Source organism: Chiroxiphia lanceolata, chromosome 6 (assembly GCF_009829145.1).
Source record: "Chiroxiphia lanceolata isolate bChiLan1 chromosome 6, bChiLan1.pri, whole genome shotgun sequence".
NCBI classification, from domain to species: Eukaryota; Metazoa; Chordata; class Aves; order Passeriformes; family Pipridae; genus Chiroxiphia; species Chiroxiphia lanceolata.
This window is the reverse complement of record NC_045642.1, coordinates 44,538,929-44,561,465: the sequence shown is the minus strand read 5'-3', so window position 1 is coordinate 44,561,465 and position 22,537 is coordinate 44,538,929. Positions and strand designations below refer to the sequence as shown.

Genomic DNA, 22,537 nt, shown 5'->3' with positions numbered 1-22,537 from the left:
GAATCAAATCAGAGTAGGGTAATGAGAAATAAAAACAAATCTTAAAGACACCTTTCCCCTCTCCCCACTCTTCCTCCCCAGCTTTACTCCCAAATTCCCTGCCTCTTGCCCCTAGTGGCACAGGGGGACAGGGAATGGGGGTTACAGTCAGTTGATCAGTTGTTGTGTCTGCTGCTCCTTCCTCCTCAGGGGGAGGACTCTTCACACTCTTGCTCTGTTCTAGCATGGGGTCCTTCACACAGGAGACAGTCCTCCATGAACTTCTTCAATGTGAGTCGTTCCCATGGGCTGCAATTCCTCACAAACTACCCCAGCCTGGGTCGCTTCCACGGGGTGTAGTCCTTCAAGAACAGGTTGCTCCAGCATGGGTCCCCCATAGGGTCACAAGTCCTATCACTAAACCTGCTCCAGAGTGGGCTCCTCTCTCCTCAGGGTCACAGGTTCTGCCAGGAGCCTGCTCCAGGATGGGCTTCCCACAGGGTCCTTTGGGCATCCATCTGCTATGGCATGGGGTCCTCCATGGGCTGCAGGTGGATCTCTGCTCCACCATGAACCTCCATGGGCTGCAGGAGGACAGCCTGTCTCACCATAGTCTTCACCGCAGGCTGCAGGGGAACCTCTGTTTTGGCACCTGTAGCATCTCCTTCCCCTCCTTTTTTTATTGACCTTGGTGTCTGCAGAGTTGTTTCACATATTCTCACTCTTCTCTCCCGCAGCCATTGCACAGTAACTTTATCCCCTTCCCCAGAGGTGTTACTGCCATCTGTGATTGGCTTGGCCTTGGCCAGCAGCAGCTTTGTCCTGGGGCTGGCTGGCATTGGCCCTATCAGACATAGGGGAAGCTTCTGGCAGCTTCTCACAGGAGCCACACTTGTAGGTCCCCCCTGCCCAGTACCCAAACCTACACCACTGACCCCTGCCTTAGTTCCACAGTTGGGCAAACAGGAACCATCTCCTGTGCTGGGGTCAAGTCTTCATGTCAGCGCCCCTCGTGCTGCCTCCCAGGCTTGGCCTGTCCCACCCATGTGAACAGTCACTGCCACGTGTGACGGGCTCGCGCCACTCCCCACATTGGGGGGGTTCCCCTCCTCTCACACCACCTTGGTCCAGGTGCCCTGGCTCCTGCGAGATGCTCCACTCCAAGGAGTGACATACACAGACAGGTTCATTTAACACTGTTCCATTGACCGCAACACAGGTTAAGCTTAGGCCTGATCCAAGTGCAGGGAAGTGCCCTGCACCAAGATGATGCTCCCGCGCCACAGGCGCTGCTTGGCTTTCCGAAAGCCGATGTGCATTGTTCAGTACCGCAAATAGAAAAAAATTGACTGGTACTTCAGTATTCTCCTAATTAGAATCAGACCTATTCATTAGCTCTATTCAAGGCACTTACATGCTACTGAGGCTCCTCCTGGCTGAAGCAGTGCCAGCATTTTGCTGCCCACGGACCCTATCCTGGCAGGCAGAAAATCCCTCAGCCAGCCCTGGGGGGGACAGAACGTTTCACAGCTTCTGCTCTTGTCTCCTAGGGGAGAACTACAGCCACTGGTGGCTGTTCTCACCCTACAGAGACCCCAAATGTAGCACTGTGAGGATGAGATGGCCTATCAGTATTTGGGCAGCGGGACAAATGCAGTTCATAACCCAGCACAGCATTGCGTACTGTTACAGTCCTGTGAGGCAGTAATATTTACTACCTAGACATGTTTCAGTCCATTAAAGGTCGCATTGCTAGTTGCCCTTCCTTGTTTCCTTTTGAATTGACCTACAGAAAGAGACAATTCTTATGAGAACCGAAGAGTTGTGTCCCACACTGCTCAGCCCCTTCCCAGAACCGATGCCTTTCGGAAGATGAAGCTCAACTAACTACACTCTTTACGTTTCACATACTCCATCTGTGCCGGTCTAGACAGATACTCAATTCACGCCTGCTCCCCATACTCCCAAGTAAGGACGTGTGTTCCGTTCCCGGCAATCCCGCTGCCTCCCGGTCCGGCCTGCAGGCGGCGGCGCCGCGCTCCTCCCAGCGCAGTCCGGCGCGGGGGGTTCTGGGTGATGTAGTCCCCGTCTGCGGATCCCTGCGGGCGCACGTCCGCCGGCGCAAGGCACTATGGGTGTTGTAGGAGCGGCACTCGAGCCAATGGAAGGCGCCGTTTCGGAAGCCAGCACTCGCGCAGCTGGCACTCGCTGAGACACGGGCGACACCATTGGCTGACGGGAGGGCGTGACCGGCGACGGACGGGCACGCCGAGCCAATGGGAGAGGGCCATGTACACCCAGCCGTTGCCCGTCTACGGCCGCCAGCGGCCCGTACTCGTCCGCGAACGCCGTAGCCGATTGGCGGGGGCGGTGCGGGGGGCGGGGCCAGGGCGCGGGGTCGGGGGCGCTCGGGCGGCCCCGCAGAGCCGGCGGGAGGGATGGGGCGGCGGGCGCTGGTCCTGGCGCTGGGTCTGAGTCTGGTGCTGCTCTGCGCCAGAGCGCTGCCCGCGGCCGGTAAGTACCGGGGCGCCGCCCCCTCGCGCCCCGCTGGGCCCCAGCACTGCGGCGGCCTCGCCCCCCGGGTGTGCGGCGGGGGAGGGGGCGCCGGGCTCTGCCGCGGTGTCTGTGAGGGGGTCCTGGCACCCGCGGCGGGGCGCGGGGGTGGCAGCAACAGGGAGGGGACCTGGTGCTCTCGGCGGGGCTTTGGTGTGCGCGGGGGCAACGCCGACCTCTGGGGAGGAGCGGGGGAACAGGAGCGGGGCTCCTGTCAGTGCGGGGGGCGGCGGGGCCGTAGCTACCCCCGAGCCGGCGCTTCGCCTCCCCGGGGTGCTCCTTAGGCCTGGCGGGGGTGGCCGCGTTGCTCAGTGCGGTGCCCGCCTTTGAGCAGCTCGTTGGGAGCCCACTTTGTGGGGCCGAGTGAGGCGTTTTGTCCTCCCTAGCACGCATTTTCTCGCCGAGGCGCTGATAATGCTGATTTCGGCATTGTCACAGCAGTTTTCTCACCCAGATATAGAGAGAGAGCGTTTCCACGTCCTGCGTTGTGTGTGTCCCCATCATACTTTTTTCGTGCTTATTTTGTTGTTATGCAGCTCAGGTTTCGTGTTCTTCTCATGTGTTGTCGTCTACTTCCTTTCCTAAGATTTCTACCTCCCACACCCTTATTTCCACCAGGGGCTGGTGAGGGGGATGTGCAATGCATTTATTTATATAGTGCTTCTGAAGCCAGAAGCCAGTACTTTAGCAGACAGCCTTATCCAGTACTACCGGGGATGTGCTTTTACACTATTTCAGGAAAGTAAGTTCAGTGGTTTGGGGCTCATTTTCCTTTATGCTGTAGAAAGTTGAAATTTGAAGTTCTGTTACTGGAGTTCAGGTTATTCGAGCTTTGTACGTCACTCTGTAAGCCAGCAGAGCACTTCCCAGGTTATAGAAAAGATACAGACAAGTTCTGGGAAGCCAGGGACATGTAACCACTTTGAATTGTGTGCTCTCATTTATAATGTATATAAAGAAAAAAAGCTAAGGCAAGATGAGCCTGTGAATGTCGGACGAACCAGCTGTTATGTACATGGAAATTAGGTGACAAAATTAAGGGCTGGTCAAGTGTGCATCAGTGCCTGTACTAGCATACAACTCTGCTGTCTTGACTATCTGTCCACTATCACAAAGATGTGTTTGTGAGTATGAAGTTCTGGTAGTTTAATTCAGCCTTTGTGACCCATATAGTTCAGAGTCTATCGTTTGTCAGCAGACTATAAGAGGAATACCTTTCTTGCTCCAATTTTTTGCAAGAATCGTTCTGAAAGAAAATTGTCATTACTTCATATTTTGATTTCCCACAGTAGCAGTATCACTTTCTGGTATATGCCTTACAACTGTGTGTTAAATGCTTCCTTGAATACTTGTTTGTTCTTAATGTCTGGTCTGGAAAGAGTCGTCTGGGGTATGAGTATGTTGAAGGGAGGGGTTTTAAGAAGGATGAGTGAAAAGGGTTCAAGTATTAAATTTCCTGACTTTAGGAGTAGATTTTAATGATGGATTGTTTTGTGGTTTTTTGTAGGAAGTATTTTAACTATAGCTTTAAATATTAACTTTTGTTTAAATCAATTTATTGAAAACTGCAGGTGAATGCAAGAAAACTCTGGCCTAAAGAAATGGGCACTACTCTTTTAATCGTATGATAGTTATACAAATTATGAAGGAGTTTAAAACTGGGACTGGGAAAAGAATATTAAGAAGTCCACGGGGAATTGGCAAAAGCAGCTAAAAAATGCTAAGCATATGTGTGTTTTCTAGATAAAGCTGACTTTCTTCTGCTTATTACAGCAACAACAGCCTCCTTCTGTTGGTCACTCATTAAGAACATTGACAAAATTCCTTTTTCTTTTTTTCTGATTGCCAATGATTCTTGGGCTTGTTTCCTCTTGTTCACAGACGAAGAGGTAGAAATGTTCTCATTCTGCCTGAAGAGAGGAATTGATTCTTCCTCTGAGTTTTCTACACCTTCTATGGCTAACTTCAGCCATAGGCAGGCATTTTCATACTGTCCCGTTAACTGGTAGGACAAATGAGCAGAGTGGTACACCTGTAGGGAACTTAAGTACCTGTTCTTTCATAAGACACAGCTCAATGGCTTTCCCTGACCTGTCTGATTTTGCTTACATAACTGAAAAACAGTCCCTAGACTTGTTGCGTTGCTGCCTGACAGGGAATCTCAATTCTTACAGAGGAGCTGCTGGAGAGTCTGCTCTGTAACCAGTCAGCCAGCAATTGCAAGGAGACTGGAAAAAAGATTTTTATTCAGGGTGACGGTTGACCTATATCTCAATCTTCTAGTTGGACTAAAATGAATACACCGCACAGATTGTAGCTTGGAACAATTTACTTGCTGCCAAGGATACTTTAGAACTATTCTTGCTGAATAGATGCTACTTATGGATTTTTCTTAACTCACTGCGTGTTTTAAAGGTTTGTGTAATGGGAGTAGCATCTATGCTATCAAATCTGTTTCTGTGCTGAATATAACAGTTGAAACTTTGATGAGAAGCAGTCTGAGGTAATTTTTTTCTTAAGATTTCCTTTTTTCCTGCAAGAATTGGATAAAGAGAGTTTGCATTCCCTTTCAAGGTCTGGTCACTGGCACAAAAGCATTGAAAGAAATTACTAAAATACTACAGAAAATCTCTGTGCTGTAAAACACTTTTTGCCAGGCTGTGTCTGTTCATGCACCCCTCTAGACAGAAAGATTTTTGAGCATGCTTCTTACGTGTATTTTTAATGTTAGACATTGATGTACTATTATCCTAACATATTATGTACATCATAAAACACGTGCAAAAACACAGATGAGAAAAGAATGAAATAAAGGTGGAATGAACACTGTATTAAGAAAAGGTAACAGTACAAAAAGTATTTTCTTCTTGTAGCCCCGGTGTGTTGGCTAGCACACCCCCCTGAGATGCACACACTCCACTTAGAAGATCGCTGCTCTAGGCAGACTCTTACTAGTTGCTTTGTTGTGATAGTGTTCGAGGCTTGAAGAGCTTGGCAAAAACTAGAAGGAAACTGACTGCAGTGATCAGTTGGGGCATTCATCAGAGCTCTGGGAGGTTGCCAGCTGCTTGCGCTCATTGAATTTTGGCTGTTTCCTGAACCTGAGTGACCACTGTAACATTGAAAGTAGTAGTAGTATTTCTTGTCTGGTAGTAGCAGTCCCTTAGCTTTATCTGATGGCAGTTGATTTGTTCTTCTGACACAGCAGAAGTTTGGAACTGCTGAACTCCCTTGAGCTAAGGACTTTCTTGCTGAATCACAGTGCATAACTCTTCTTGTTTCTACCCTCCTCTCTTTAGCGCTCTCTTGAAAATGGTAGGATCTTTATCCAGCATATGGTAGAATCTTCTTCTCTCACATAGGCTGCCAAAGTACTTTTGCTGTATTTACATAGACTGGTTGAATGCTGGTCTTTCTAATTGAGGAAAAATGAATACTTGTTAAAGCAGATTTTAATTATACATGAAGTGTGGATAGTTGAAACAAGATTTTTAGCTCTAGAGCATGAGAGCACCCGGCAGTGTCTACACAGCTCAGCACTGTTTGTAAGTGAAGCTTTCTGTACAGTGTTGTCAGCTGCCCACTTCAACCACAAGTATTTTTGCCTGCCTTCTCCTTTTAATATATCGTTGCATGTCCCTAATATGTTTAACAAATGCTAAGATTAATTTCCACTTGGCCTTTTCAGAAGAGGTTTATAGAATTAGGCAGCTCTGGTAACAGGTCCAAATTTTTAAAAAAAGTCAATTACTTTTTTTTAGTTGAAGTGTGGAAAAACAAACTAAACTATCAGCTTTAATCTCTGAAGCAGGTGCACAAACGTAACATCTGTGACTTTGTTCACTAGCTGAGCCTTGACTAATAAACTGTTCTTAGGTCCAACAGTGACTTTCCGTAGACCTTTTATTAACACTTTCAGAATAGTTTTTTTAACAGTTTCATAGAGGTAAACACACTTCTATGAGTAGCTGGTGCATATTAGTCAGCAGTTCTGTGAAACAACAAGGCTGCAAGTGATCCCTCCTCTAGTCACATTATCTGTCATCACTGCAGCCTCATCTGCCTACCTTAGAAGGAAGTCTCAGAGTTAAGAGAAGTTAAATTAATATTTCTGGGTTTGCTTTAGCACTGTTTTGAAACCACTGTTTGAAAGCAATTCTTGAAATACAACTTCTTAATAAGGAAGCTGGTTCCTTCAGAGGGATTTTAAATGATGCAATACAAAGGAAATAGATTTATTTATTTTCAAGGAAGAAGACCAAACACTTAATGAGCTCTGCCTTGCTCGGGTGCCTCTTGCCTTGCATATGAAGTTACAATAAAAATGTTGTTTGATATGTGTGCATAGAGAGTATATAACCTATTTATATTTGCCACTGTGTGGTCTTTTGTTGTAAAGTCAACCTTCTACAAATGGAAATCAGTTAGTCAAGCCTTTACCAAAACACTAGAAAGCTCTAGTGCTATCAGGCGTATACACTAGTTTTCAGCAGACAAAAACAATCACCCTGGCTGGTGTAGTGGTTAAAAAAAACCAAGCATGATGTTTCTTACTGCAATAACAGTTACTCACAAGTACTTTATATATATTAAAAGGAGTATACAAGCTACTGGGTAAGTTATCCTGTCTCAGTTTTCCCCTTCTCCATAAGCACATCTAAATGTCTCAACAAGCTCTGGAGTTTAAAGGTGGCATTTGCTCTTAGATCAAAATTATTTAGGATAATAGAAAGTAGTTTGTGGGAAATATGGTAAGTTCAATTTTGTTTTATAGTTTTGAAATAGAAATGCCAGCAAGTATCCTAAATGTATATGTACTTTTACTGTATTTAAAAAACAGTTGTTATATGGTGATCTGAAAGTTCAGTGGTAGAACTTTTTATGACTTACCACAGTCACCCTTATCTGTTACGTTCCTCAGGATGATAAAGCAGTGTGGTCTCTGCCAAAAATGCAGCTAGCCTTGTTTTTTCCTTGGGCCTCATGATGTTTTTTTCTAAATTGATGTTTGTTCTCATGCTGTCTTGGTTGCTTCTTGCAGGGTCTGTTTTATCTGGAGTGCTCTTTGCCGTCTCCACAAGTTCTTCTGAAGTGCTCTACACACTTTCGGGTTTTGACATGTAGAGTACAGCTGCTTATCCATATTGACTGTTCTAGATCCTTTTTAATTCCATGTCTGCTGGCAGTCAAACTATTTGAGCTTTACATCCTCTTCACCATCCTGAACGGGCTGTCATTTGTTTCAGTTGCGCTCTCAAACTTCTTGTCACCGTTTCGCAGCTTCACTTTTAAGCCTTTGCATTTTTTCTTTGTTTTTATTCTGCTGTTACAGCTTACAGTTGATTCTCCCTCGTCTTTTTACTTGTTCCAGTCAAAGGTTATACTTCAAATAACAATATGGAAGCTGAACTTCAGAAAGCCATTTCCAAGATTAATCTTTTCATTGCAAATGCCCACAGTTGCTCTGTTGTAGTCATAGACTTCAAAACATGTGTCGGTCAAGTGTCATGTTTGTAATTTGTCGCTTCAGAGGTGATTTCTCTCTGGTAACACATTTCACTTGCATGTGAATGAAAAGCATGCAAGTTTTGTTTGTCAAATGCTTCCAGGAAGTCAGCAGATTTCTATAAACTTTTGGAGAGTTTTGTTGGCATTGGGTATTTGTGCAGATACCTTTCATAGCCAACTGAAACACACCCAATGTTGTGACTCATGGGGCACTGACTGCTTTTCTAGTCATAGTGCAGGTCTCCAGACTGTCAATGCCTTACCACTGCTACAGGACATTGGACACCCCAGAACCTCAGAAGGGGGGATTTCTAAATGTAGGAGGAGTTAGTGGCAGCTTTGCTTAGTGAACTTTTTATATTTTGAGCTTTTATTTTGGTCTAAGTGAGTTGTGTACCAGAGAGACGGAGGTCTATAGCATCTTCTTTCAAATGTAGTGGGGTTTTGTTTACCTAAATGAGGTGGTGTCAGATACTGATGACTGTCATATTTCAGTGGTGTTACTTTTGGAGGCTTTCCATCAAAATGATAGCACAGTTGTTTTAAGCACAGTGAGTAGCCCATTTAAGTTACAGGAACAAAAATATTGTTGCAGAAATAATTCTGCAAAACAATGATAAAACTGTCATAAATAAGCTTTTCTGGTTATCTTCTCTTTTTCACTTGTCCTAAAGACAAACTAATTTCTCACTGTTCGGAAGAGACACCTCTCTATAAAGGTTTTAATATGCTGGTCAAGCAAAATGAATTTGCATTCTACAAAGGACAATGTTAATTATGAGTGTGAGGATAATAATGTAACTTTCTGGTCTCTACTGATGTTGTTCATACTAAACCTTAGGTTCCATAGGCCTTTTTTACTTGATGCACACCTTTTTAAGTAGTTTAGGTAGACTGGAACAATTCAGACTGTGATTTGAGTTTAAAAAAAAACCCCACACTTTTTTTACTATTGAAAACACAGTTGCGTTGGCATAATTTAACGAATAGGATCTTCTGTGAAACATTTGATTCCTCCTGAGAACACTAATAAGGTCTCCCTGAAGTGCATTGGTCAACTTAGTACTCTAGAATATTTCAGAACCGTGATACAATAATATAACTAAACTTATTTTTATTTTTGAGATAATTATTCATGGAAACCAATTTTACTGACTTATAACATCTCTTCTAGATGAAGAGGGAAATCAAGATGAATCACTGGATTCAAAGGTGAGGAGATAAGTTTCTAGTCATTCTGTTTTTCTTCTGGAGTGAGAGCAAAGGTCTGAAATTCAGAACTGTGATTTGATTTCTGTTTTAAAATGTTCTGTAGCTCTTGCTGTCTCAATTTCTGTGCATCAAAAGGATTAACATTGTTTTGTAAATTTGAAAAAATTAACTTTTTTTTCAAGAACTGAAAGGGGTAGAGCCAATGAGAGCTGATAGAGGTAGGTCACCACTTTTGATACTACTGTTTAATATGTTAATTAATCATATCTTTAAAAAGTAATGGGGGTTTAGCCCACTGCTGCTCTTTGGTTTCTAATCTTCTAAATTATGTGGCTGCTTTCCTTCAGGCTTTATCTGCAGAGGACCAGGTAAAGGACCATTCCACAGGAACTCGAGTAGTAGCAGGTCAGATCTTCCTTGAATCGGGGAAATCGGACTCTCAATCAGAGGATGAAGAGAACTTTCATAGTCAAGAAGAGGAAAAAGAGAATTCACTGGAAGAGTTGAACTCTCTAGAAATGTCAAATCTATTAAATAAGGATTTGGAAGAAGCAGAAATGCAGAGTCCAGGTAACTGTTCACAGACATTTGAACAAGGGACAAGAAAGATGCATCTGAACTTCAGCATTTGGATGAACACAAATAATAATATGAAATATCTTGTGTTTTAACTTCTCTATAATGGAATGTTAAATGCTGCCTTTTCCATTAGCAAGTAACATCAAAAAGTTCTGAAATTTATTGAGATTGAGTGGTTTTGAGATGCATTTGAAAGAGTTTTCCATTATTCTATTGTTTCCATCTTGCTGGAAAGCTTTAACTGTTAAATGGAGAAGGCCCTGATTGCTTCAGTGGGACTCAAGTACAATCCTGTGTGCCATAGAGTGAGAAATTGCATCAGTGTTTTTCAGCCCCCTGGCTGTTTGCCCAGCGAGTCAGTTGACAGAAAGGGAACAAATAGTGATGTAAAGACAAGTTTCCTAGAACAGCATTGAGTGCCTTAGGGCAACATCTAAATTGCATGTAAACTTCAGTAAGTTTTTAAATATAGGTAAAACCTTGTGTACTTGTGCCTGAATTCCCAGAAAATTCTAGTGTTGATATGACTTTTTGACTGCAGTTTCTAGCAGATAACTAGATGGCATGATTGAGTACCTTAGCCTATGCACCAGACTTTTCATTTGTTCTTAAAAAGTAAATCTTCAATATTACTGAAAAAAATCTAGTTATATGATACTAAGGGTATTTGTCTTCTCAACTCATTCAAATGTCAAAAAAAAGCAGGAGTTTTGAGATGAGCTCTGTAATATACTAACTCTGAGTGTTTTTTAATAAGCCTTCCTCATTAGTGCAGAACTGGTATACAGTTTGTGGAAACTCAGTAATAGGATTAATTATTGTTGTTGATAGGTGCTGTGTTGTACGGGTAAAAGGTATGTAATTCACTAAATATCTTTCTGCCACAAAAGAGTGAGCTAAGCACCATATTTAGTCAGTGAAGCCTATTTCAAAAGTAAACTTTAAGGTACTTTTAATCTCATGTCAGAAAAATGTAGCCAGATGACTTGCTCCTTGGCAACTAAGGTTTTTAACTACAGCTATCAGAGTATGGCAAGTGACTTTCAAAAACCATAAGTTTAAGTCTTGCACAGTTTTTGGAACATCTAATGAAATAAATAAGCAATGTGGATGGAAGGATTACTGGCTTTATATAAAAAGCAATTTTGAAAGAAAAGTACTTGTATTCTGTCAGGAGAATAAACTGTCCTTTATCAGTCTTCTGGCAAACTCTTTAAGTGAGCATATCTCAGGTACAGATGTTACATCTGCCAAATGAGCTATTGATGAGAGGATTGCATTACGGGACATTAAAGATTCCTAAATACAGTTTAGCTACCATGTATAGTCATGAGATTGCATGGGAAAAAATTATGTTCTGCAAGTTTCCACACGTATTTTGCAGGATATTGAACATTAAAAAAAAATTAATAATTTAGAATTAGTGCTATTAAAGCTTTTAACCTTCTAAGAAAGAACTTGTCTTGCTCTCTTGTGATGAGTGAGGAGGTTTTATATGCAAAGAAAATGATCCTTTATTAGTTATTGTTATTTTGTGTTGTAGTGTTTTGTAACACTGAAGTTCCATACTAACAGTTTTTGCTGAAAACTGCCCCCAAGTTTATACAGAGCTGGCAATTACTGTTGCATTTATTTTCCTATCTAGAAGAATCTTACAGTAATGTAATCAATACTTATAAGTAATCTATGAGTAGTTCCTGCAGCATAAAGTCTGAAATGAGGTGTAAGTAAGGACAAAATAAAATTAAATACCATATACTTTATTCAGACATAGTAAAAGAGGTAGATTGCTACTTGCACACTCAATTTCACAAAAGCTAATTTATCCTCTGGGTAGATTGTTTGCTTCACTTTGTATTTATCATTCTCTAAGTATGTAGTAAAACAACTGTGGTGTGCAGTTTAACCTGTGATTGCATTGCTGTGTTGCTTTAGGGGTTACTGTTTGTTACTGTCTGGGAGCAAAAATAGAAGAGAACTGTGGAGAATTTCATAGCTTTAGTGTGCAGCTAACTCTCATGCAGAGCACTGTGTAAAATTGCTTTCGATGCAAGGGGCAAGGTACTAAACAAAGCAAGTAAAACTTTGAATTCTCAAGTAGTGTTTATATCCTGGAGTTTGTTCAAATGACAGTGATACGAGGTCCCATCAGTTAGTTGTAGTTATATGAACGCTTAGCTTGAGTTTTTACATTACTCTGTAGTTAACAGATGTGTGAAATTATTCCAGGCTAATTGCATGTGGACACATTATTTTTGAATGCAGTTACTGAAAATAACACTTCTCCTTGTGATATAATTAACTTGGAGTGGTGTGGTGGAATTTCTGCCAAGGAATTCAGTTATGAAGAGCAATTTGAAAAGGCTAACTACACCTGAAGACTTACTTTTGCTTCAAAAAATAAACATGAAATATTAATATTAGTATGGTCTTTAAGCCTTCCAATTGTGGACTCTAGAAAAAAGAACTACCTTTCTCTATAACCACAAAAATTGCAAACTTAACTTGAAAAAAACATATAATAGACATTGTCGATTGCACAACTTTGCGAACATCTTCAAATGAAGCTGAACCCAAGTGTTGGATTTAGCGTAGTGAAAAAGGAAAACTTTTTTTAAAGTCTAATTGAAATAATTCCATCTTCAAAAAACAAAGATAATTCTTAGTCTCCGTAGGCGATTGATATTATTTTAAAATACTGCAGTACTGAAATCAGTAACCTTTGAAGTGTTAGTGTGTCAGAAATGATAAATCATTTTGGAATAAAGGAGAGTGGTCTAATTCCTGGGTATGCATTTTCAGTGTTGACAGCTATTGGGGGTACTGCAGATGGTGAACCTTGCCACTTCCCCTTTTTGTTTATGGAGAAGGAATATGCAGAGTGCACTGCAGATGGGAGGGAAGATGGCAGGCTTTGGTGTGCAACAACCTATGATTACAAGAAAGATCAAAAGTGGGGCTTCTGTGAATGTAAGTAACCTGATGTCTTGTTCTTGTCCAATGAATGCTTTTTTAAGCTAGTGTTTTCAGTCCTCTTAATGCCCTTTATTTCTGGATCTAGAAGTACCTGTCATATTAATGGTCACTTTATGCTGTGATAAACAAGTAGTTACAAAGGCAAAGTTTTCATGATGGAAAAAGTTTTAATGCAAATTCCACTTTGCAGAGCTAATCAGGAAATCTTGCAGTGGAGGCATCTATAAAACACTTAAGTTTTGAGGCTGTAATATAGGGGTTTGGCAGTATTTCCCATTATACTTGTTGATTTGTTGCACAAAGGCAACCCTTCTCTAGGGAATGTCCTGAAGGAGGAACCTTTCTTACTACACAGTTTGCTTCTGAGCAATGAAAGTAATATTTTTTTCAGCAAACTCATATGTCAGAGACATCACATAAGAAGGAACCATCTCCTAAGATATTCAGCACCTCCTTTAGACAGCTTTTTGTATTCACTTGGGTTTATTGGTGTCCAGAAACATATTTCTGACTGTATTTTTTTTTTAGAAGTAATAGGAATTCTGAGGGAACAGTGTTGAGCTGTATAATTGGATCTCTTAATGTCCTTTTTTTTTTTTTCTCTTTTTTAAGCTGAAGAGCAGTCTAATAAGAGAAGGCAGATGCAAGAAGCTGAGGACGTTTATCAGATTGGAATGAAAATCCTTAATGAAAGCAGTAAAAAGGCTCAGAAGAAAGTGTGAGTTTACCTTATCCGCTCCCACAGGAGAACGATGACATGTGTGGTCACTCTTGCTTAAATCAAAATGAACTTAAATGAGTTTCCCCAGGATTTTGAGCTTTATTGGATTTAAAAACAAACTATGCAGTGGTAGTACTGAAAATAAATAGTAATTTCAGGGTATTTAGAAAAACAGATCTACACCTGCATTCCTTTGAATGCAATAAAAATTGTGTGAGATGAATTTCTGAAAAGTGGGTGTCATCAAAACATTGACTTAATGCAAGATGGTGCTGCAGTTGTCTAGCCCCAATTTATATGTGGTAACTGCCCAGGAGAAAAATAACATGATACAAGATAATTGTCCTTTTTCTGTTGTTTCTTACAGTCTCATTCTCATTCTGCTTCAAAGATTAAGTGGGAAAAATTGGCATTTCTTGTCCTGCTCTGGTTTTTTTTCTTGCTTTCTGATGGTTTTGGTCACCATAAAAATAGTATTAAACTTAAGCTCAACAAATTGTTAAAATTCTAATAACCAGTGTTGTATAGGGTAATGTTGTATAGAAAATAGGGTAATGCCTGTAGACAAAATCAAAGAATAAGAAAGAAATTAGTGTTCTGTTCATTCTGGTCTCTTTGCTCTCTATTCTGTATATATCCAATTAGTGATTAAATAGTTGTCAGCTTTTCACTATAATTAAGAATGGCTGTGTTAATTTAGAGCTCCCTGTTACTCATGTTGACAACTTCGTAAGTAAGTTGTGACTTCCTGCTGATTATTATGTGAGCATTATTACTATTTTAAATCTGTTTGTGGAGATAAGGTTGTTGGTAAAGACAAAGGGAGACAATATCTGTTGGATTCTGAGTAGCATTTTTTGGTATAAAATAGTGTAAGAATTGTAAAACAATATTAGATATTCGTTCTCTTGCACATCTTAAACCTTCTTAGAAGATGAAATTATATGAGTAACCAGGTGTGCCTTGGTATGTCCTAAAGAAAGAAAGCAAGTCTGAGAATAGAAAGGAAGAGAGGTAAAGAAAAATCTTGGAGCACTATCAAAGGTCCCTGAGAGACCAAGCTGAATCATGCTTGACAATACTGTTACCATTTTTAAGGTTATGGGGGTTATAATTGCTGTGAAACCAACTGCTGTGAAATTACTTTGAAGGACTGCCCTAAGTTCTGAGACTGAAATAGAAAGGGGAATTTCCAGAGATCCTTCTCATTGTTAGCTTGACTGTTTCATCACCTAATTGGTCATGTATGCAGTTTTCTTGGGCCCAGTGCTTGGTATTTTCACTGGAATAGCTTTGTCCTCAAACAAGTGAAACTCCATAGTCTTTTTCAGGCTGTCACAGGTGTGGTTCTACTAGATACCTTGTACAGGACTTAAAATTTTTCTGCTGCAAAAGCGTAATCATTTGACCTTCTTGTCTATCTCACCGAACAGGAAATGCGTAGTGCTTTGCTTTTGGAGCAGAGTGAACATTAAAATAGCTTGTCTATTATTTAAATCATAAGTTGTTACATATATGGTTGATTAGTAGCTGGAACAAATGACTATAGGTAGATGCATTTGTAGAAAATAGAGACTAAAACAGAGAAATAAAACACTTCTCTAGAATCTTCAGGTTTATGAACGGAATCTTCTTTGCCTCAAGTTGACTAAGAAATTGTTTTCTCTTAAGAGCATATCAATATCTTCTGAAAGCAGCTGACATGAATCATACCAAGGCCATGGAGAAAGTGTCATATGCTTTGTTGTTTGGGGATTACCTGAAGCAGAACATCCAGTCATCAAAAGAACTGTTGGAAAAACTGACAGAAGAAGGTTCTCCAAAAGGCCAAATGGTATGTCTGTCCTTAAATTCTACAGATCTTTTTATAGGTTTATAAATCGGTTTATAGATTTTACTTATTCTGTAAGTAAATATGCTTTTGTATGCTATTTTAGTATGCTTTTATAGATGGCACCTGCACCCTCAAGGTAAACACTGATGCCTTAGAATTTTTAAGATTTCTAGCTTTTTGTAGATTTTAATGTAGCTGTAGTTTTCTTTCACTTTAGACTGTTACTTTCTCACAGTTTGTGTCACGTTACCGTAGCTTCGGTTTAACCATCTTTTAACCGTCTTTTCAAAGCAATAGTTTTTTAGCAAGAACATTGCATTGGGACGTGCACCTGGACTGGAATAACAAGAGATATGGTAGATAAAGCAAGATAGAAGTCTCAAGACCCTTGGAGGGACTCCAGTGGGGTAGTTCTGAGGGTGCTACCAGGGGCAAAAAGGGTCTTAGGATTGGATGTCCCCACTAGATATGATAATTAATAGAAGATATAAAAGTGTAAGTTCTGTACGTGCATGCGCAGATTTGTACTCTGTAAGCCAGAAGGCCTTCATTAAGAGCTGCTCTCTATCTTGTCTGTACTAATATTGCCTGGTGAGGTTTTTCTCCCAGTTTTTAGGCATCAGTTTGGCGCCTGAGAGGCTTTTTCTTTGAGTTTAAAAAAACATTATTTAATTACCAGTAATAGAGTACAGTGGTGGTCTTTTAATTTCTTATCTGTTGTATGACTGACTAGATTGGATGTATAAGTCAAAAAACAGGTAGATACAGGTGACTCCAGCCAACAAACCTTTTCTGAAACTGTATTATGTTTTTCTTGTGGTTTGTGTGGGATGTTGTGGCTTTTCATTTGCAGTTTTATCTTAGATAGGTAGATATACACACAAGTTTATAATCTAGCAATTATAAACTCCTAGGAGTCTTAAAAGTTGTTTAGTGAAATGAGACTTGCTTTGTCCACAAGCCTTTGAACATTATAGCATTTTTCATACTTACTGTTATGAAGTGTCATAAAATATGGGTGTTATTAATTGTAATGACTCAGTATCTGCATATACGTACTGTTTAGTTCTCTTGGAAGTGTCAGCTTAAGCAATTACCCATTTTCTCTTAACTCTTTGGCTACCAAGTTTTCTGCTGCTCCCCGTTTAATAGTAGAGGTGCTGGTTTACCATAGAAAGCAGGAGCATGTTTTCTCTAGAGACTTTATATCTCAAGGAAGACCTTGGCTTTTATTGGTCTAGAATTCAATACCATTTGTATGAGATGATTTTTGTGTGTGCTTTCAGATTGCCTAGAATAGTGTTAGAACGTAGTGTATATATAAAGGTGTCTGTATTTCACAATCTTCTGTGCTACTAATTACTCTTGAGCCACAGAGGTGTAACAGGTGTTACAGATAGTGCAGTAACTATGTAAATCTTAAGAACAAAAATAACTTCTGAAAAAACCTCAGCCAAACAGCTCTGTGCATTTTAACCGCTTACATTTATAGTCACAGTTGCAACTAGCCCATGGCAGAACAAATGCAAAATAATGAGTTCAGAGGATCTGTTAGACAGTGACTCAAACAGTACAGGTCTTCCAGAGAAGGCCATGATTCTCATATGTTTGCACTGATGTATGAGACATGGGGTACATGAATAACCTGACACGTACTACTGAGCTTCACTTCAGGGTCTTTAAACTGGGATACTTTGTTAGGGACCTCTGGATCTACATTTGACATTCAGGGAAGTGGTTTGTTCCTTGCGTTTGATCCACTCAACTGAATTCTGGTGTAACAGTAATTTATGCTAGTATCCTAAGCAACTGAATAATTTAGAAACTTCATACTTTAAAAGGGGCAGGGAGGAGCATAGATATAACAGGTACCAAACTGAAGGTAGAGCTTGGCATATTCTTTGCAGCTTTGATTTATTGTTTGACTTCTTTATGCATATATATTCCAGGAAAATTGATCCTTGATTTTTCGAAGAGCGTGCTGACAAATTTTATTTCATTTCTAGGCTCTTGGATTTCTGTATGCATCTGGTCTAGGAGTCAATTCTAGTCAAGCTAAGGTAATTTAGAAATTTTCGGTGTGTGTTCTTGTGTTTTATATTAGAGGCAGATGTTAAATAACAAATTATTTTGTTTTAAGGCCCTGGTGTATTACACTTTTGGAGCTTTAGGAGGAAATTTGATTGCTCATATGATTTTGGTAAGTAAGATTGTTAATAACTTTACAGATGCAAGAGTGTTTTTGTACTCTTTTATTGTAAGATTTCATTTCACGTGAATACACTGTCCAAATATTAGACCACTTTGCGTGCATTGGGTGGGCAGTAGTATCTTCCCATTATTCCTTTTTAATGTAAGGATAAGTCTGCTCACTGTAAGCTGTATACCACTATGAATTTAGATGAACCATGTTTACATCTCTTGACTTAAAGCAGAAGTATCAGACTTCTAACATTTGTAGTCTAATGAGAGCTATGAAAGATCTTTACAGAAGGTGCTGTTTTAATCAGTATTGTGAGATTTAAGACAAATATGTGCGACATGTTTAAGTAAAAGGCTTTAGGTGTTCACCCTTAAGTATCATTCTGCTTGTTTACTTTTTCTTGAGTAAGTGTATTGGCTACACTTAACCTTTAATGGTGTCAAGTCAGTTGCTTTTAATGCAAATACAATGGACTTGTGGCCTTTGTCCTGCCTGTTATCTTGTCAAATCTTGCTCAAGTAATGTGAAAAATATTTGTAACCTGACAAGCAGTATGTTCTCAAGTAACTGATAGTCCCATAGTTGTATATTTTCCTTTCCAGGGTTACCGGTACTGGGCTGGGATAGGAGTCCTTCAGAGTTGTGAATCTGCTCTCACTCACTACCGACTTGTAGCTAATCACGGTAAAAACCTTCTACTAGGATAACATTCTTGACTTTGTATGTATTTCTGCATTACTCAACTAGAAGATACTAGAAGTACTGTCAACATTAATAGTATAAACTTAGAGAATTCCTGCTATTAAACAAGTTATCCATTTGGCTCTGAATCACGATATGCTATTTTTATCTCTGTTAAAATGTCTTTAATTATTAGAGGATGTCAAAGTAATTCATTCTCTCTGAGTAACAAATTGAAACTCTGTAGAGATCTGGTTTTACTAACTTGTGGTGTAATTTCTGTATGGAACAAAACTGTCTGAAAACTTATCTGTTTTCCAGTTGCTAGTGACATTTCTTTGACTGGTGGCACAGTGGTTCAGCGAATTCGCTTAGCAGATGAAGTAGAAAATCCAGGAATGGCAAGTGGCATGCTAGAAGAAGACTTGATCCAGTATTACCAGTTTTTAGCAGAGAAAGGAGATGTACAAGCTCAGGTAAGATTAAGTTCACCTGATGGCATGCAGACATTTTCAAGAATTACAGGAAGAGCTTTATGAAATACAGAAAAACATTGGAGCTTTAGTGTTCTCTTCCCCCTAAATCAACCTCTTTGCTCTTTTCCAATTAGCTTTTATGTGAAGAGACATATTTTAGTGTGTTTAAGGTAGAACTTGGACAGAAAATGCAAATTTTCTCGCAAAATAAGCCCAAAGTTACAACTTTAATATCTTAGGAAAGAGGTCTTGGCTTTCGCTAGCAACCAGCCAGACTTTTTCAAGAATAGCTTTAACTGTTGTGGAAGAAGGATTTATCAAAAAACTAGTCCTGTCTGTGGATCTCAGTTTCTCACTGCTTCTGCTCTTACATGAGTTCTGCATGCTGCAGGCTGAACCTCTTCTACACATAGTGTGGGAGGGGAGGATGCTAATATAGTCCGAGTGTCACAATCCAACTTGGTCATATATGATTTTAAACTTAGGTAGACAGGATTCAAATGAACAGTTGTTATTTTACATCAAGGACAGTCATGTCACTTCTATCTAGGATAAATTTCCAGTTAGGCTAATGTGAAAAAATAGGTACTGTAGTTATTGAAGCAAATCTGTTCCTTCAAACTTTGTGGCATCTTTAACTCTGATATGGTCTGCCTTTGTGCATGTTATTAGCTTACTGGTATCTGTAATACTAGAAAAAGAAAGTCTCTAGGGAAAAGTGACTAACTTGCAGTGTAAAATTTATTTTTAGGTTGGCCTTGGCCAGTTGCACTTGCATGGAGGAAGAGGAGTAGAGCAAAACCATCAGGTACCTTTTCTGTATATCTCTGATGCATATGACACTTGGCAGAGGGTGAGAAAGTATAACTGAGACAACAGTGAGGCAAAAGTGTATAAGTACCACTGTAAGGTATATATAATGATTTCAATAGCCTTGTTCAATAAAACTTAATTTTAATGAAACTAGTAGATGAAACTGATTTTCTTACATAATTAGTTTAAGACTAATCACCTTAGAAATGAGAAAGTCAAAACCAAAAACTGTGTTTTCATCAAGTAGTACTGGGAACTGGCTGAACTTTTGTACATGGGATAGAATCTTCATGATGTGCTGGGCATGCATTAGTGATGATAGTCTAGTTTATGTGGCTTTTCTTCTGTAGGTGAAACCATGCAGCTTTCAGTACTGAAGATATCAAGTATGCATAGAAAATAGAACTTCTGCTGACATAAGCCAACCTAGCTATTGCTTATAGAAGTTAAAATAGCTAACCTCTTCTTGAGTAGGTGTTGAAAAAATGGAGAGCTGAGGATGTGCAGTCCTGAGGATTATTTCATCCAATACAGTAATTATTTAACAGAAATGATTTAATGGTCATCACATTTAAAATACCTCAAAATGACTGCTTCAGAAGGGTTCAGAGATGAAAGCGAGTGGTCAAAATGAGTAAAACCAAATTCTGTGTAAAAGTGGAATAGGAACTGGCAAATCTCTCCTATTCTAAACATAGCTTGGAGGTACAAAAAGAAAGATTTACCTATGTAGCTTGTGCATAGTAGCAGTTGTACTTTGGGGATTTTTTTTCTTCTGCTTTTTGGAATACGCTGTTGAGAAGGATTGCTGCTCAATATTCCGATTGTATAAGTGGGGAACCCTGTTACATTTATTAAACTAGGTGGAATTGATAACTTTAATCCCCAGAAGAACTTGGTAAGTTGGCAAACAACCTACCTGCCTCTCCTCCATTTGTGAGAAAAGATTCTCAAATCATAGTCATGGTGGCTAAAATACTTGTTTTCTTCTCTACAGCGAGCATTTGAGTACTTCAATCAAGCAGCTAATGCTGGCAATTCACATGCTATGGCTTTTCTAGGGAAGGTAAGATATAAATGCTCTCAAAAGTAAAACAATTGACTGCCTTTCAATGAAAAAAAAGCAAATCTCTCCCACTTTCTGATATCAGGCAGTCTAAAACTTGAATGCTGGAATCTAAGTATTTCTATTTTGCTACTGTTTTGAGTTTTCCTGCAAGATTTGAGCGTTATAGCAGACTACATGTCTAGAATAAATTTTCCTTCACTTCAGGAACTTTCATTTTTTCTAAATAGTGCTTGAACTAGAGTGGTTTTTAAAAATCAAATAATTAAGTACCTAAATGTCCTTTTTCTGTGGAGGAGTGTGCCTTTGAATAGGCTCCTATTCTTTTCCAAACAGTATGTGGGGAAAAAGCTAGGTATCTCAAAATTTTGCCCAGTAGGAAATACTAAGCTGACAAAGGAGAAAAAAAAAAAAAAAAAGGACATTATTACACTGTGGAGAGAACTGAGGCATCTGAGTCAGAATTGCCAATAGGTCTGCACTTACTCTGACTAAAGCCTGAATCTGTCTGCAAGGTGGGCCATTATTTCAGTTTTCTCAGATTTAAGGACTTTTTTTCTGAGGGCAAATCATACCTGACCAATTTGGTTACCTCTGTGATGGAATGACAACAATGGTTGACAAGGGAAGAGTGACTGATGTCATCTACCTACACTTTTGTAAGGCCTTTCACATGGTCCCACACAACATCCTTATTGGATGAGACATGGATTTGAAGGGTGGAATATTTAGTGAATAAGGAATTGGCTGGTTGGGTGCAGCCAGAGGGTTGTTTGCAGATGACACCAAGCTGAGCTGTGCAGTTGACACAACAGAAGGATGGGATGCCATCCAGAGGGACCTGAACAAGCTGGAAAAGTGGGCCTGTGAGAATCCCATGAAGTTTGACAAATCCAAGTGCAAGGTGCTGCACCTGTGTCAGGGCAATCCCAGACATGAGCACAGACTAGGAAAAGTCATTGAGAGCAGCCCTGCAGAGAAGGACTTGGAGGTTCTCATGGGTGAAAAGCTGGACACAAGCCAACAGCGTGCACTTGCAGCCCAGAAGGCAAACAGCATCCTGGGCTGCATCAAAAGCAGCGTCGCAGCAAGTAAAGGGAGGCACAGGGAAGACATGGACCCATTGGAGTGAGTCCAGAGGAGGACCATCAAGATGATCAGAGGGATGGAGCACCTCTCCTATGAAGGCAGGCTGAAAGAGCTGGGCTTGTTCAGCCTGGAGAAGAGAGGGCTCCAGGGAGATCTCAGTGCCGTCTTCCAGTGCCTTAAAGGGGGCTTACAAAAAAGAGGGAGAGTGACGTTTTGCAAGACAGATTGTGATAGGACAAGGGGGAATGGTTTTAAAGTAAATGAGGAGAGGTTTGCATTAGATATTAGGCAGTTCTTTATTCAAGGAATGATGAGGCACTGGAATGGGTTGCGCAGAGAAGTTGTGTATGTCCCATCCCTGGAAGTGTTCAAGGCCAGGTTGGATGGGGCCCTGAGCAACCTGATCTAGTGACTAACATCCCGTGGCATGGAAGTTGGAACTAGACGATCTTTAACCCAGGCCATTATATGATTTGTAATCTAAAACGTGATTGGCTAGCTGCCTGTGCTGATGGTAATGTGTTACTGCTTAGAAAAGTATTTAGGTCACTGGTCTGAGATCTGGGTTGCAGACTACCTTCAGCCTGTGAGGAGCTAAATCCTTATTACTCCATTTGAATACTCTCTAAGGTTAGGCTGCAGTAAGCACTAGCTCTACCTCATCTTTTTCAGGCTGTCCCTGCAGTAGAGATAATGCAAAATTCATGTCCTTAGAGCCTGCAAAAAATAGTATAATGTGCTGTTCAAGGCAGCTGACAGAGGAAAATGCAGTTCCTGCTTTTTCTACTGCTTGAGTGTTTTGTGTCTAATGAAATGAACTGTTTAGTAACTAATTTTTACTTCGTTT

At 40.3% G+C, this 22,537-nt stretch overlaps 1 protein-coding gene across 2 annotated transcripts in view; it reads left to right on the top strand.

Moving 5' to 3' along the window:
- Positions 1–2,254: 2,254 nt before the first annotated feature.
- Positions 2,255–22,537, top strand: part of SEL1L (SEL1L adaptor subunit of ERAD E3 ubiquitin ligase) — a 35,880-nt gene continuing 15,597 nt past the window's right edge. For both annotated transcript variants that reach the window (XM_032690664.1, XM_032690663.1), the window contains exons 1-12: positions 2,255–2,493; positions 9,215–9,252; positions 9,600–9,822; positions 12,634–12,801; positions 13,420–13,525; positions 15,200–15,362; positions 17,369–17,422; positions 17,503–17,562; positions 18,168–18,249; positions 18,568–18,722; positions 19,474–19,530; positions 20,533–20,601. In XM_032690664.1, the coding sequence (XP_032546555.1) occupies positions 2,418–2,493; positions 9,215–9,252; positions 9,600–9,822; positions 12,634–12,801; positions 13,420–13,525; positions 15,200–15,362; positions 17,369–17,422; positions 17,503–17,562; positions 18,168–18,249; positions 18,568–18,722; positions 19,474–19,530; positions 20,533–20,601 (1,251 nt within the window). In that variant the 5' untranslated portion in view covers positions 2,255–2,417. The remainder of the gene's footprint in view (positions 2,494–9,214; positions 9,253–9,599; positions 9,823–12,633; positions 12,802–13,419; positions 13,526–15,199; positions 15,363–17,368; positions 17,423–17,502; positions 17,563–18,167; positions 18,250–18,567; positions 18,723–19,473; positions 19,531–20,532; positions 20,602–22,537) is intronic.